The 13,898-nt window shown below is 41.8% G+C and overlaps 2 protein-coding genes across 3 annotated transcripts; one reads left to right on the forward strand and one right to left on the reverse strand.

Moving 5' to 3' along the window:
* Nucleotides 1-549: 549 nt before the first annotated feature.
* On the forward strand, nt 550-6,129 carry LOC137131442 (catenin alpha-2). The gene is made up of 5 exons (XM_067513143.1): nt 550-743; nt 893-1,076; nt 1,688-4,987; nt 5,074-5,253; nt 5,342-6,129. Exons 1-5 carry the CDS (start codon nt 550-552, stop codon nt 5,555-5,557), a joined length of 4,074 nt encoding a protein of 1,357 aa, XP_067369244.1. The 3' UTR covers nt 5,558-6,129.
* Nucleotides 6,109-13,850, reverse strand: LOC137137595 (zinc finger CCCH domain-containing protein 6). 2 transcript variants are annotated; one of them, XM_067524068.1, is made up of 12 exons: nt 13,594-13,850; nt 11,326-11,551; nt 11,068-11,190; nt 10,747-10,984; nt 10,453-10,595; nt 10,199-10,327; nt 9,976-10,092; nt 9,762-9,869; nt 9,433-9,665; nt 8,929-9,344; nt 8,628-8,822; nt 6,109-8,556 (listed from the first exon to the last, which is right to left on the reverse strand). In XM_067524068.1, the coding sequence occupies exons 1-12, from the start codon at nt 13,641-13,643 to the stop codon at nt 7,073-7,075; spliced, it is 3,462 nt and encodes a 1,153-aa protein (XP_067380169.1). In that variant the 5' UTR covers nt 13,644-13,850; the 3' UTR covers nt 6,109-7,072. The 2 variants fall into 2 exon arrangements, with proteins under 2 accessions (XP_067380169.1, XP_067380162.1); XM_067524061.1 differs by having other exon boundaries at nt 13,395-13,850.
* Nucleotides 13,851-13,898: the final 48 nt, after the last annotated feature.

A 13,898-nucleotide genomic window follows, 5' to 3' on the forward strand; every position in this document is an offset into this window, starting at 1 on the left:
CTCTATACATCTTTATAGTCTTGACTTTATTCTGTAAGGTGCCTTGAGATGCACCTGCAACTTTATATGCACCTAAAAAAATATTTTCCTATCTGGCTCTTATGTCTCATACAACTGAAACAATTCTTCTCAAAGCACTTTGGCTCATTATTAAATTAATTTAGCTGGAAGCATATTTAAGCATATTTAGCCAAATGACTAAATATGAATGTAAATGTATTGACGGTTCAGTGACAAGTTCTGTTGTGTTAATATTTGTACTTGGTTCAAGGAGTCAACAGTCAAAATATATAAACTGATAATTGATAATTATATTAATTTGAGTGCAGCACATAATGCAGCACATAGGAGCTGTGCTACTTCAGGTTTGCATCTAATCACTCTATAAACCTGATCAGGCTGTGTTTGCTTGACCAGGTGATACGGGTTGCTATGAAACACTGAGTGCAATGAATTATTAATACAGCTTCCATGCAGTATTTGGCAGAAACACTACAACAAATAATGCTGCACATTTTCTTTTGACCAGAGAGAATCACTCTGCTAAACATGACCTCCCTCTTTGGTCATGGGTTGATCAGGACTGCTGCGGTGGAGCAGGTGGTTGCACCTATTGCGAGTCATTTATGCCACTTGGTGCTACTTTGTGACAGCGTGGAGGAACCTGAACACTTCAGCCAGCTGGAGAAGGCAGCTCAGGCTGTGGCTAAAGCTACTGAGAACATGACAGCAGTGGCCTCCAGGTATGTGTGGCGTTTAATGAGAAGAATAGAAATTGAATTCACAAAACAGCAGGTATATCAAAGATGCATGTGAGCTCATAAAAGTTACATAAAAGACTGATATATAATATACAGTATTGTCAGATAAATACCCAGCTCCTTTCTTTCAGGCAACTAGCCTTGACAGAGGATGCCATTTCGCACATGGAGATGTCGTCTCTGTTAGAGTCGCTCACTGTGTCGGGACAACATGTGCTGCTGGCAGCCCAGAAACTCAGCATCCAGCCCACTATGGTTGAACATAGAGAGGAACTCATCAGTGCCACACAAAATGTCTTCCTGAGTGTAGTCAAAGTAAAGTAACAATATGTCTGCAAATGCATTACCAAGTCTATGGTTCACTGTAAAATATGACCCTGTTTAAAATACTCAGGGAGAAAGGAATGACCAGACAGTGACTGATTAAATCCACTGACAGGTTCTAACAGATTCATATTCAACAGCTGCAGCTGATGCTACCTTAAATGGAAATACAACAAAACACTGATGCTGCTTGTTTGAAAACCTTCACCTAAAGCATTTCAGCTATTCAGCCATGGCTTTTGGCTTAAACGTCAAGTGCTGTTACCGACAACAGTTTGAAATATTCTGACATGAACTATATCCATGCAAGCACTATGATACACTAAGAGCCAGTCATGCTATAGCAACTATGTGAATCTTGTTTTACCTTAATGTAGCACTACGTACAGCTGAAGTTGATGTGAACATCATTAGTTTTGCAGTTGTTAAGTCGCTAACCAAAGTATTGGATATCATTTCTAATAATCTAGATTGCACTTCAGGTGATGTTAATGATCCATCCAACAGTTATTAACGTGTTTCACTCACAAACACACACACACACAAAGTAATAACAGTTCTGGAGCAGAAGCCACTAATCTTAGCTGTATCTCTGCTCTCAGGTTCTGATAGTGGACGACGATGCTACTGTAAGGAGAATTGTGTCTGCTGCTGATCAGGTTTTGGAGTGCCTCTCTGAACTTAGCTCCTCCTCAGACATGAAGTCTCTGCTCAAATCCTTCCAGGTGTTTTCTGAGGCTCTGCTTCACCTCAACAGCCTGACTCTGGAGAGAGCTCATTCATTACAGGATCCCCGACAAACAAAACAGCTTCTTGATTCCTTAGAGACCCTGAGGAGGTGCATCTCCATGCTGCACACTGCCATGTGCACCACCATCAAACACCCAACAAGTCAGCAGACACAGGCAGCTAAGACGTACATTCTGGACAGGGTACAGAGCACAGTGAGCGACATTATTACAACCCTGAAAAGTGAATGTCACAGTGGACCACTGGGTCCTTGTGGGTATTACACAGAGAGAAGGAATAATTTGTTGCAACTACTAAATTGTTTCTCTGGCTCCTCGATCCAAGGCAGTGGCTTCGATAGCCTGGTAAGAGATGTTGTGTTTCATTGTATAGTCGTGGCAAATTCTTCTCGTAAAGAATTTCAGAAAACAGTGGTTGGTCACTGTCGTTACATCCTGCAGTTCTGGTCAGACATTAAAAAGATTTTGAAGTCCTCAGAGGATGCTGATGATTCTGAGCTGAGCCTTGAGAAGACCGGCACTTTGTTGATGCAGCAAATACAAATGCTTGACAAAGCCTTGATGACTACTGTTCTTTATCAATTCTTGGACACATTTCTTACAGCATCTGCAACATCTGAAGATCTTGTATGTGCAACGAGACAGATTTTGGATGCAGACTCATCTACAAAGATGGATCTGATATTTATTCAGCCACTAGTGGAGGATTTCATATCGTGCACTGATACAATAATCCAAGTTGCAAATTTTATCTCAGCTGTGGCTGTTGATGCAAAGAGTTTGGAGAGCATGGAGAACTCACGAGTATGCCTTGCCAGACTCCGAGAACAAATCGCACCTTTTTCACTGGAGCTGGAGGATAATTCAGTCCAAACTGTTCAAAAGCTTCATGACATGTGTCAAAAATGGGAGGAAGTTACTAGTCAGCTTTATGATGCCATCTGTGATGTAATGGATGTGAGGGAGATCACCAGTATTGGTATTGATGAGATCATCACTGACCGGCGTGGATGTGATGCAGCGTACAGAGAGCAGAGCTATAAACTGTTTCTTGAACATGTGACAAGCCTTATTTGTCACATGAAGCTGGTGATCCGCTCAGTGAGGAGGAACGTGGACAGAAGTGATAACCCCATCTACAGGAACGGCCTCCTAGTCCTGCTCAAACAGGCTCAGTCATCCCAGACGAAAGTGGCTGAGTCAGCTAGAGACATGCTTTTGGGGTCCAGTCTAAATGTAGAGGTATATTCTACCTTTTCAGACGATGTTTCCACAGTCATTAAACATTTTAAAGTACTCAGAGAGGGACTGGATGGCAAACAGCATCCACATCTCCTAAGCCCTCTGCGAGAGGGGGCACGACAGCCCGAAACCTCACAATCGTTTTTACCAGTCAAGGACAGCTGTGACCTGAACTGGGACCAAATGATAGGAGGCTCTGATTCTCCCGTTCTGGAGGTTATACAGAGGGATTCCCATGCTGAACATGAGGAGGAACACTCAGATGAGGAAATCAAAGAAGCGGTCCTGACTCATAAATATGACAAGAATGATTTAAAGATCCCAGCTGTCTCGACTGTGCCCAACCTGATCCACAAGCCTTTTGAATTTGACCTCCTACCCCTCTTGTATGAAGTTGTGACTGTGACTAAAGGGAAAAATGTGACAGTGCTCAACCGGGCCTGCACTGGTGTTCTTGAACTGTCAAACTGTTACTCTCAAGCAACAAAGGAAGCCTTGGCTGTTGCTGATGCAATTGATTGTCAAACACTGCAAGGTTTTCGAGCAGAACTGGTGTCTCTGACTCCGCTGCTTGTGCTGACAGCTCAAGAAACAGCGATGAGCTCGGCGATGAGCACAGAGAGAATCTACAAATACAGCACGCAGTTTTCAGACCTTATTAACAACATCCGAAAAGTTTTACTGCCATTGGCTGGAGCCTGGTATCATGCTGTTTACAGCGAGCTGCAAGGAAATTGGCAAACCGTGACAGCCACTGTTCCACAGCAACTAAATGATGTGATGACTTTATGTGCTGACGTGGTCCAGCTCTTGACCTTGTCCGATTTACCATCAAGATGTGAGGGTCAAGAAACGTTAAGTGTTTTACACAGCAAACTTAACAAAGCTCAAAACAAGACAAAGAACTTGGTCGAGTTCTCCACCTCGCTGGAAGGACAGGTGGATCAGCTTGAGGCTCTCTGCATTCACTGGGGCCTGTCTTTTCAGGTTTTGATGAATTCTCTGGATTTGATTTTGGGGACATCAACAGCAATTAATTTGAGCCCTCAAAAACAGCTATTAATGATGTCCGAGAACTCACTTAGACTCCAAGAGGCAGCGAGGCTCACAAGCCTAAATTGCAAAAGTGCTTACAAGTCAAAACAGTTGACAGGGTACCAGGATGAGCTAAGAACACTGACTGAAGCCTACCTTAAAGCTGCTGAAGAGCTTGACGTAATGCCCAATGTGATGCAACTTGCAAAGTCAGAATTCCTCTGTAGACATCTCCTCATTAAAATTAGAATACTTTCTGGTCATTTAAGCAAAGCAAATAAAGATTATAACGTGGCACTTCAGGGTATTGTCAGTATTGCTTATTTTGCTGCTGAACACTTCAAAGAGAACAACCCAGAAGATCCAGAGCAAAAATTTGAAACTGCGGCACAAACACTTTTTGAAAATGTACGATCAGCAACTAAAAGTGTTGAGGACTGTTTAAATTACATCCGTGACCCACGTGCCCGTTCTAATCTGAGGTCCATTAACGACCACCTGTCTTTTCAAATCTCAGATATAATCAGCCGAACGAGGCTGATGGTAGAGACTCACTACATTTGTGACACACTCAGTCTGGATGTGCAGATACAGTGTTGGTCTGCCAAAGCTCACTACGTGGTGGAGGAGATCCAGAAGCAAGAGGGGATTCACCAAGAAGCCAAGGAGCACATCAGAGCTGGTCTACAGGGTAGAACGCCTGAGGTCGTTAAAGTGTTGGCTACAATCCCATTTAAAGCCAAAGAAATGGAATTCCGCTCTGACGCAACAATGACATCTTGGCAGAAAGGTGCTACTGAAAATGTAGTTACTGCAGAATCAAATGTGAACGTAGCAGCTGTGGCAACATATGGAACTGGAAACATGGAAACAGATGTCAGTATCTCACAACTGACAAGCTTTTAAAAATAGGTGATTTCTCTATGTTATAATGATGCATTTACATTTTTCACTCTCTATAGGAGGGTGCTGGGTCTGGGGCACTCAAAGAAGCATCTTCACTGACCTACACCTCACTTTTTCTAAAGCAAAAAAGTGACAGCTGGGATCCTCAAGACAACAGAATTGTCCAGGTGACCAGGAAGATGGCTGAAACAATATGTTACATGACTCAGTACTTGAAAAAGAAAGGCCCACTACTGGTAAGGACCAGCAAGGATCTTTTTTTTTTTACCATAGTCTTGAAATTTGCTTGCAAAATTCTGAACAATCTTTCTCTTTATTTTTCAGAATAAAGAGGCATTTGTGACTGCAGCCAAAGACATAATCTCAAACTGCCAGTCAGTGACTCAGTTTATCAGAGTCATTGCTAACCACTGCCTGGATAAACACTGTGCAGTTGAATTGTCCCTCATCGTTGAGCAGATTCTCACCATTACAAACCAGCTCAACATTATCTCCAGGTCAGAAGAGCCTACACACCAGCTGAGTATGAACATATTCTAGTATGTACAGAGTAATATTATATGTATTTTTTTAATTGTTCTATAAGTGTCAATGCTGTTACACCTGGGTGCAAATCATCTAATGAGATCCTCGTGAAGAATGCACAGAACCTCCTCCATACGGTCCTACGCGGGGTCCATGCTGCAGAGACAGCTTGCATCACAGTAAATTTCACATCACATGCATACACCAATTCTTCTTTCTATCAGACATTAAAGCAGTAAAATTCCACTCTTTTTTTTTCAGGGTCTGAGGCAACCTGAGCCAAACTCAGATGGTGCAGAGGCCACAGCTTTATGTTTCCAGTGGAAGAGAAACCTGGACATCCATCGAGCCCAGCAGACCTCCAACCCTGAGACTGATGAGCTGGGTTTGAGGAAGACGTCAGCACACCCCATAGCACCCAGTCTTGCCCCGCTGCTTAATGTGCAAGATGGCTACAAGTAATTACTAAATCGCAGCATAGACATTACAGTAGTGGACATATGATATTGGAGCTGATTTTTCACATCCTTACTGTAATTACTGTACTAAAATAAGACACTAACATATTGTTCTGAAGTAAAGCTGCTTATGTTTTAGGTCTTTATTTCAAATATTCATAATAAAATCACGGAAATGTGACGGGCATATGTGTTATTAAAATGTCATAGTTTCATTACAACCATAACCATCATACAGAGAGAAAAAATATCATCTATAGTAACACTCAAAAACACGCTGTACATGTGATACAAAATAAGCATTTACAATGAATTAAAAAAAACAATAACAAAAACTAAATAGCTTAACTTCAAACAAGAGCTTAAAGATACAGAACCATAAGTTAGCATTATGCCACCTTTCTAATACAAGTTCTTCAATGAAAGTAACACACACACCTGCAAACTCACCAAGATACAGTGTCCTCTTTGTATGATATACCAGAATGCATTTAGTTTTAGTACAGAATATGTGACCTAAACATTATAAATCACAGTCATATTAGTGTGTGTGGTACAAAATGTAAATCTTTAAGAAAACACCTGTTTACTTATTATGACAAAAACCCATGACATATAAGTGAATATACTCAAAGATTACAATATAAAAAACATGTCAGAATATTATGTAAATACAATTCTCAATTGTGTTTTCACATATATATTCTTAGAGATGTTTGGTTAATTACTTGGCTGGAATAAAGCCCGATTTTAAGAAACAACATACAGTTCATTTCTTACTGAAAACTATACAAGTTTTTCTGATCGTTCACAATGAATAAAAATTAAACAATGATAGAAAACCTTAACAATTTTTGCATTGCTATGATATGTGCATATGTAATCATCCATTCAAACTCTTCATCCCTTTACTGACAAATATGTGGTGCATTATTCATAATATGTGATTTTATACAGGATAATTTATATACAGAAATAAATAGATTCACTTAAAGCTAAATATACTAATATACATGTCTTATCAATATACAAATCTCTCTTGGAACCTTTCAATATTTTACCACTGGAGCATCTACTGGCAGAAAGGGGAAGCAGTGGGATCGAAAGTCTTGAAGACATCTTTAAGTGTCCTGTCTTCCACCTCCTCCTCTGCATCCTCTGTTTTTGGTTCCTTCTCCATGGTCTCTTCCAGCTCCTTCTTTTCCTCTGCCTCTTCTTGTGCTCCTGTAGTGCCCTGGCCTCCCAGTTTGGCCTGCCTTGGATCACTGTACTGAGGCCGGATTAGCCCGGCCAATGCCTGGACGGGAAGATTATGAACTGCAGGTGGTTTGACAGGTGAGGTGGGAGGCACTGTTGGAGAACCGGGTGGTGGAGACTGATCTGAGGTGATGTCTGTGCTTTTTGCTTCTTCAAAAGAGCCACTTTGGTGGGTTGGTGAGAGTGATGGTGGCAGAGTGTTTTCAATCTTAGTAGGGTGCTTTAGAATGCCTGCTATTTTAGGAGGCTCCCCTTGCTCCTTCTGAGCCTGCTCTGATTGAGTGCGAGGGTCATATAGACTGATGCCACCAAGTATAGTAGTGGGACTTTCCAGCCCTCCACCAGAAGATGCCAGACGAGGAGCATACGGTGGCAGCCTCTCAGACTCTGGCTTGGCTCGAGCTGCGTGAGGACAAGAGCTGGGCTTCTGTAGCCTGGGGTCGACAACTCCACCTCCAGAGGAAGGCTCTTTCTGACCCAGCAACTTGGAGTCCAGACTTCCTGTACGCTTGAGTCTGGGGTCCAGTGTCTTTTGCTGGCGGGGATCTACAGGTCTCTCGATGGAGGATCTAGACTCTAGAGATGTAGTAGTCAGTCGAGTTATACGTTCCTTCAAACGTGCAGCTGCCAGTCTGGGGTCAGATGGTGGCGGGCTGGAGACAGGCGAATGGTCAGACAAGCTTGTTCGGTTCATCTGAGCATCTGCAATTAGGGGTGGGAGGGGCAGATTGATGGAGTGTTCCTGTTTGGGCACCAGGGAAGGGATGAGGTCCTCAGGAGCCCATACCATTGTTTGAGCGAAGGCAGGTCGCTGGAGAAGAATGTCCACACGGATGTGGCTAAACTGCTTTAACTGGCATCGAGGGTCCCGTAGTACCACACTGGGGCTGGCATCTAGTGGGATGAGAACAGCTCTGTCTCTGAGCTCCCTCTCTCCTTCCTCCTCCTCATCTCCTGCAAGAAGCTTCTGAGAAACAGGGTGGCTCTGCTGGCGAGAGGAACTTGGCTCTATTGGTCTCACTTTCCTAGGGTCTCTTGAGAGCCGTGGATCTGCACCTGAATCTGACTCCTTTTTCACATCAGGGGGTCGGTGTCGAGGATCCATCTTCACACGTGGATCACTGGGTGGGCCCCTTTCCTTCACAAGCCGAGGGTCACCTGGTGGGGGAGCCAATGTGGCAGCCTGGGAGGTGTTGGACTGAGATTGCTGCAACTCTTTCTGCTGCTTTAGCGATTTAAGGATGGAAGCAACGCAGCTTCCATCCTCCTCATCACTTGAGTACCAGTTTGTAGTTTCATCTGTTTAAAAAAAACAAATTCAATGTTTTATTTTATCTTATTATGTCAGCATACCTGCTTCTCACACTTACCTCTATTCATGTTATCGTCCTGGCCCTCTGCTTTGTGCAGCTCACTTCCCTTTGGCTGTGGCTCTTGTTGTTGCTGCTGCTGCTGTGTCAGGTGTAAAAAGATGGCTTTCTGTACTGTTGGTGGTAAAGACTGCAACTGTGACTCTGCACACATCTGCTGCTGGAGGCTCTGTGTCAAAGCGCCACCAGGGTCTACTACATTAAAAAGAAAAAAAAGAAAAAAAAGGACAGTGTTTTGAAATGTCACAAACAGTAAGAAGGCGATTAACCCAGTGCATAACCATATTAATGCAATTCATACCTCCCTGTTGACCCAAAGTCTGGTTTTGAAGGTAGCTGCTAAAGAACTCTACTGGATTCTGAGCCAGTGATGGAAAAGGGAAAAGACTTTGCAACATCTGTAGATCTGGTATGGGGGGAAATGGAGGCCTCTGCATATTCATCTGAGGGTTGATATTAGATCGGTTTCCATGGAAAGGTGGGGGTTGACCAGGGGGGACTGGTGGCTGCATTAGAAACCCATGTGGTGGATGCTGTCCTGGTGGGCTTTGTTGCATGGTTGCTGCAGTGGGGTGATTCATGGAACTAGGTGATCCAGGGGGAGGAATAGAAGGGGCAGAGCAGCCTGGAGCTATCATACCTCCACTCTGCGTCTCCTCTGAGCCACCACTAAACTGACTGGTACCTTCAGCTTGATTCTGAGAGAAGTTGGAGCCACTAAAAAATACAGCGCATAGTTAGGGTGAAGCTATTCTGTGAACACTTTGTGAAGTTTGATTTTTAATTGTCAAGTTATTTTGTGTACCTCAGACCAATTTTTTGCGCCAAGTCTACAGTAGGTTGAACCTTAATTTCAAAAAGAGAGGGGATCTTCTTCCCCACTTGGCCAGAGGCTCCATCAGTAGGACTGCTCTGGCCAGGAGTGGGCAGCAGCCCAACACCAGGAGGAGGCTTTGGAAGTGGTGCGATTCCCTGCTTCCTCAGGTCCTCCAGCTCCAGTTCATCTTCACGTGCATTTTCCTCTTCAGTGTTAATTATCTGACAAATGAGTTGGAAAGAAGAAATAAGACAATTCCAAACCTCTTGTAAGAAAGTAATTAAAATTAAAACCCCTTTTTTTTCGTTGGATCTTACCTTATCAAGCAGTTCTTTGGTCACATCGGTCAAAGCTTCATGGGAGAACTTGCAGTTGTCCCCTTGATAACATTTAGCACCAGTATGAAAGAACTTGCACGGGTATTCATGTGCTATCACAGGTTAAGGAACAGGACTAATTAAAAGATGTAATGAGATTTCAGTCATGCAATTTAACACATGTAATTAAACCCACTTGTCATTAGTGAAGGATATTGTGCATGTAAATACAATTATCTCCTTTACTGCAATATCCTTGGAGGTAAAATTTACAAAGTTCCTTTTTCTTATCTGGTACGACAAGCTCATGTTCAAACTTGCACTGTTCCCCCTATGTGGAGAAACATAATTGTATCTTTTAGTTAGGAATGTTTACAAATATATAAATATAATAATACATTGAGGAAACAAGCAAAAGGAAATTACAACTGCTATACCTTAATGCATCGACCTTCCAGGAAATACTTGCAAATGTATCTACCATTGTGTTCAACGGTGTGCTGACTGATAAACTCTTTGCTCATAATTGGCCGTTTCTTGTGAAAGCCGGAAGAATTTTTTCCTTCCTGTGACAAAAAACAAACAAACAAACAAACAAAAACAAAACACTTAGTTTTGTCCATGTTTATTTTATATGTGCAATTTACCATAATTACTAAATTAATATGAATAAATGTGGAATCATAATTACAATTCCCAGTGCAGTGTCGTCCATGCCCTGGTCACCTCCTCGACCACGTCCACGTCCTCCCCAGGGTTTGCCTTTCAGCTTTTTGTTCAGCATCCCACGCCCCCTGCCTGGTCCACTCCCTCTACCTCTTCCTCTCTGCCCAACTGATAATGAAATTTTTGAAGAAGTGATCAAACTCTGCATACACACACAAACTTTTGCTTTTGTTATCTGTGTTAAATCACACAACGCAAATGTTTATCATTCAATCTTATCTGATATAAAAATGTGTGTGAATCTAAAAAGCATCCATACACTGCTGTTGTTTCATCCCTCTCATGCCTCCTCTCCTCATCTGGTCTTTAACATGACGTCCCTTTCCCTGACTCGGGGAAGCTAAGTCTTTTGACTGCTGATACTCAGACATGTCATCTTCATAATCATCATCTTCTTCATCACACTCGCTGTAGTCGCTATATTTGTCAAAATCACTGCTCTTGTGTGGTGGGGATTTCTGAGAGTTGCCGTGGCTTCCCTTTAAGTCCCGCCCATGCTAAAAAATTCAAAAACAAAGATTTCACACAATAATGCAAATATGAATATTAACCATCTGTATGACAGAGGTGATGACCTCACCTGAGAAACCTGGCCATCAGATTCTCGTATAGATCCCAGGCTCTTTCTGTTTTTTGGCCTTTCTGCTCGGTCGTAGTCTGAGTCGTAGCTATCAGAACTGGAGCTGCTGGAGGGGGAATGGTACTGAGGGGAGGGCAAAGGGAACAAAGGATTAGCACAGCTTTAACATGCACTTAAAATTTTTCTAAGTTGTTAACATTTATCCTTTAACTGCATAAACAATAGGAGGTATTATGTTGCCACAACATAAGACCTTACTTTCTGTCTGTCACGTCTCCTCCTTTTAGACCTCCTTTTCTCTCTGGTCTTTTTGTATCTTTTCCTGGAGTGTCTGTGAGTCTTTTCTTCTTTCTCTTTAGTTTTCTCTTTTTCTTTATCTTTTTCCTTTTCTTTGTCTTCATGTACCTCCGTAGTCTCTTTGTTTTCCTCTTCAATTCCTATCCCTTCATCATCAATTTCTCCATCTTCCAATTCGCCGTCCTCTCTAAAGAGAGCAAAAGGACCAGCACAATAAATAGAATAAATTCTGTAGTTTGTCAGACTTAGACATTTCAGATATTGAGAAATATATAAGAAGAAAATTCCAAATTATCTAATGTAATTATTATAAAAATTAAAACATAAAGTATCACAACATAATTATAAAGTGTCATAATGTCTTTCCCCTTCATTTGAAACAAAGCTCCAAACATTAAGCCAGACAGTGTCCATTATGCCCCCAAGCCTTTCCTTTACTAAAAACATCCTATAAATAATTCAAGGTTACATTTTTCTTTTCTGTAAACCAATTTTAAATCAAACTGAAATTGAATAAAATTTAAAAGCCTGCTTTTTCAGGTATTTATATCATTGTGGATTGGAAGATTGACAATATCTAAAAAACGAAAGTCTGGAAACAGCTTTCCAGTAGTGGAATCTGGAATATAGCGAAGTTAATGTTTAATGACTCTAACATGTTTGATTGTTATGACTAGTAGAAAAACCATAATTTTGGAGCTTCTTGGAATAATTAGTGGCCATGGACTGAGTATCTGCTGAGGTGTTACTTAGACATGACTGAATATTTAAGCCACTAACACAGCTACTGTGATTTAAATACCTAAAATTGGATTTGCACACTGCATCATAGTAATATATAAAGCAAGTATTTTCTATAAAATAATGTCTTCCAATGTTTTAATTTTTTTTTAAATATGAAAATGTTGTAAATCACAGTTTCAGTGTTGATGTTTTCATGACATCTAATCAGCTGCTTAAATATAGTGCAGAACATTAAACAAAAACATAATAAAATGGGAAAGAACTCCCAACCCCCAAAACCAGAGAACCTCCACAGCCGTAATACCTGCACCTAAAGTTCACTCGTAGTTCAGTTAGAACAGCAGCTCAAGGTCCAAACTAAAACCTTCTATTTCTATTCCCACATTTGTACTTAACTAAATTCAAGGCATAATAGATAGAAGGCAAATAATTGATTCTAGCATTAAACTGAGAATCCAGTTTAAGGTTGGTATACAAACATCCCAGCACACCAACTCAATAATTTAGAGTAAAATGGAGCAATATAATAAATCTCTTTATTGTGCAATATAATAATTCCTGAAGTCCCTACTGGGAGGCTACATGACTTCTGACCCATTTTGATAACTTTATCCAGGGGTCTAAATCTACAAAATAACTGAGAATGAGCAAGCTAAGCCATCGTGCTTATTTTCCCACCAAACACTCCCCAGTTGGTTCTTCTTTGTATAAGGCCACAGAAATCACCTTGTGCTGTGTTTGATGGAAAACCTGATCAAACTCTTTGTTCACATAGTCTGACAGACCTGTTAGGATTACAGACCAATCAAAGGGACACAAGCATGGCCTAACCCAAGCAGTAGGACATAATCTCAACCCTGGATGAACCCTCTGCAGTTTTGGGAGGTACCCGGCAGGGGGAGTGTGGTACGCGGATGGGCGTGCCATCTGCGTCACGGTGATTTGCATAGTGTCCTGCAGATGGCAACAATGAAGCCATGACTCCAACCCACTACCATAACAACACAAACGATGAGGGCTGCTGGTTTTTTTTTTTTTTTTTTGCATGGAAATGATCTGGAATGAGTCTTGTCGACACGATGATGGGAAATCTAAGCTATTTGGACAACATTAATCTATTGCACCAAAGAGGCATGCAAATATTTGTGAGGGGGAAGCCGTGGAATGTCTCTATATATACCGCAATTCATGGTTTAAAGAAGAAAACAGTAACACAAGCATGTAGACCCACAGCACTGAAACGCACAGATGAGCGTATTAAGAATTGCATAAGAATGTTACTCGACCTTTCATCCCCTGCAAGCTCAGAGTCTGTCATGTTTTTGTCAAGAACAGGGGCTGGGGGACTGGAAACAAGGCTCACAGAAGCCATTGGAAAACGGATCTGCCTCCCTTCTCTCCGGTACAAGAGTGAATTAACTCAGTCACTCAAGGAGACGTTGGGTTGTGAGAGATGCTGAAGATTTCAGACTGGAAAAAACTCACGGTGTTACATGTCTCGACAGAGACAGTGAACAGACACTCTCCTCTTTCATATCAATGACGTTTTAACTCTGTGAGCACAGCTCGATAGCCCGCTTTGCTAATGTCCCGTCGGTTGACAGCTGCCAAGGTGAAATAGAGGAGACGGAGAGAGCAACAGACAGAAATGTAACCATGTTCGTTGATTTCTGCATCTTCTTAGGCTTTCTCAACATGGACATCATCTCAAAATGGCTTCTGAGTTCTGCAGCACATTCCTCAATAATGTATTCCTCCACGTATATATATAGTCCTAGCTGGATCTACCT

The sequence above is a fragment of the Channa argus genome, chromosome 1, assembly GCF_033026475.1.
Source record: "Channa argus isolate prfri chromosome 1, Channa argus male v1.0, whole genome shotgun sequence".
Classification (NCBI taxonomy): domain Eukaryota; kingdom Metazoa; phylum Chordata; class Actinopteri; order Anabantiformes; family Channidae; genus Channa; species Channa argus.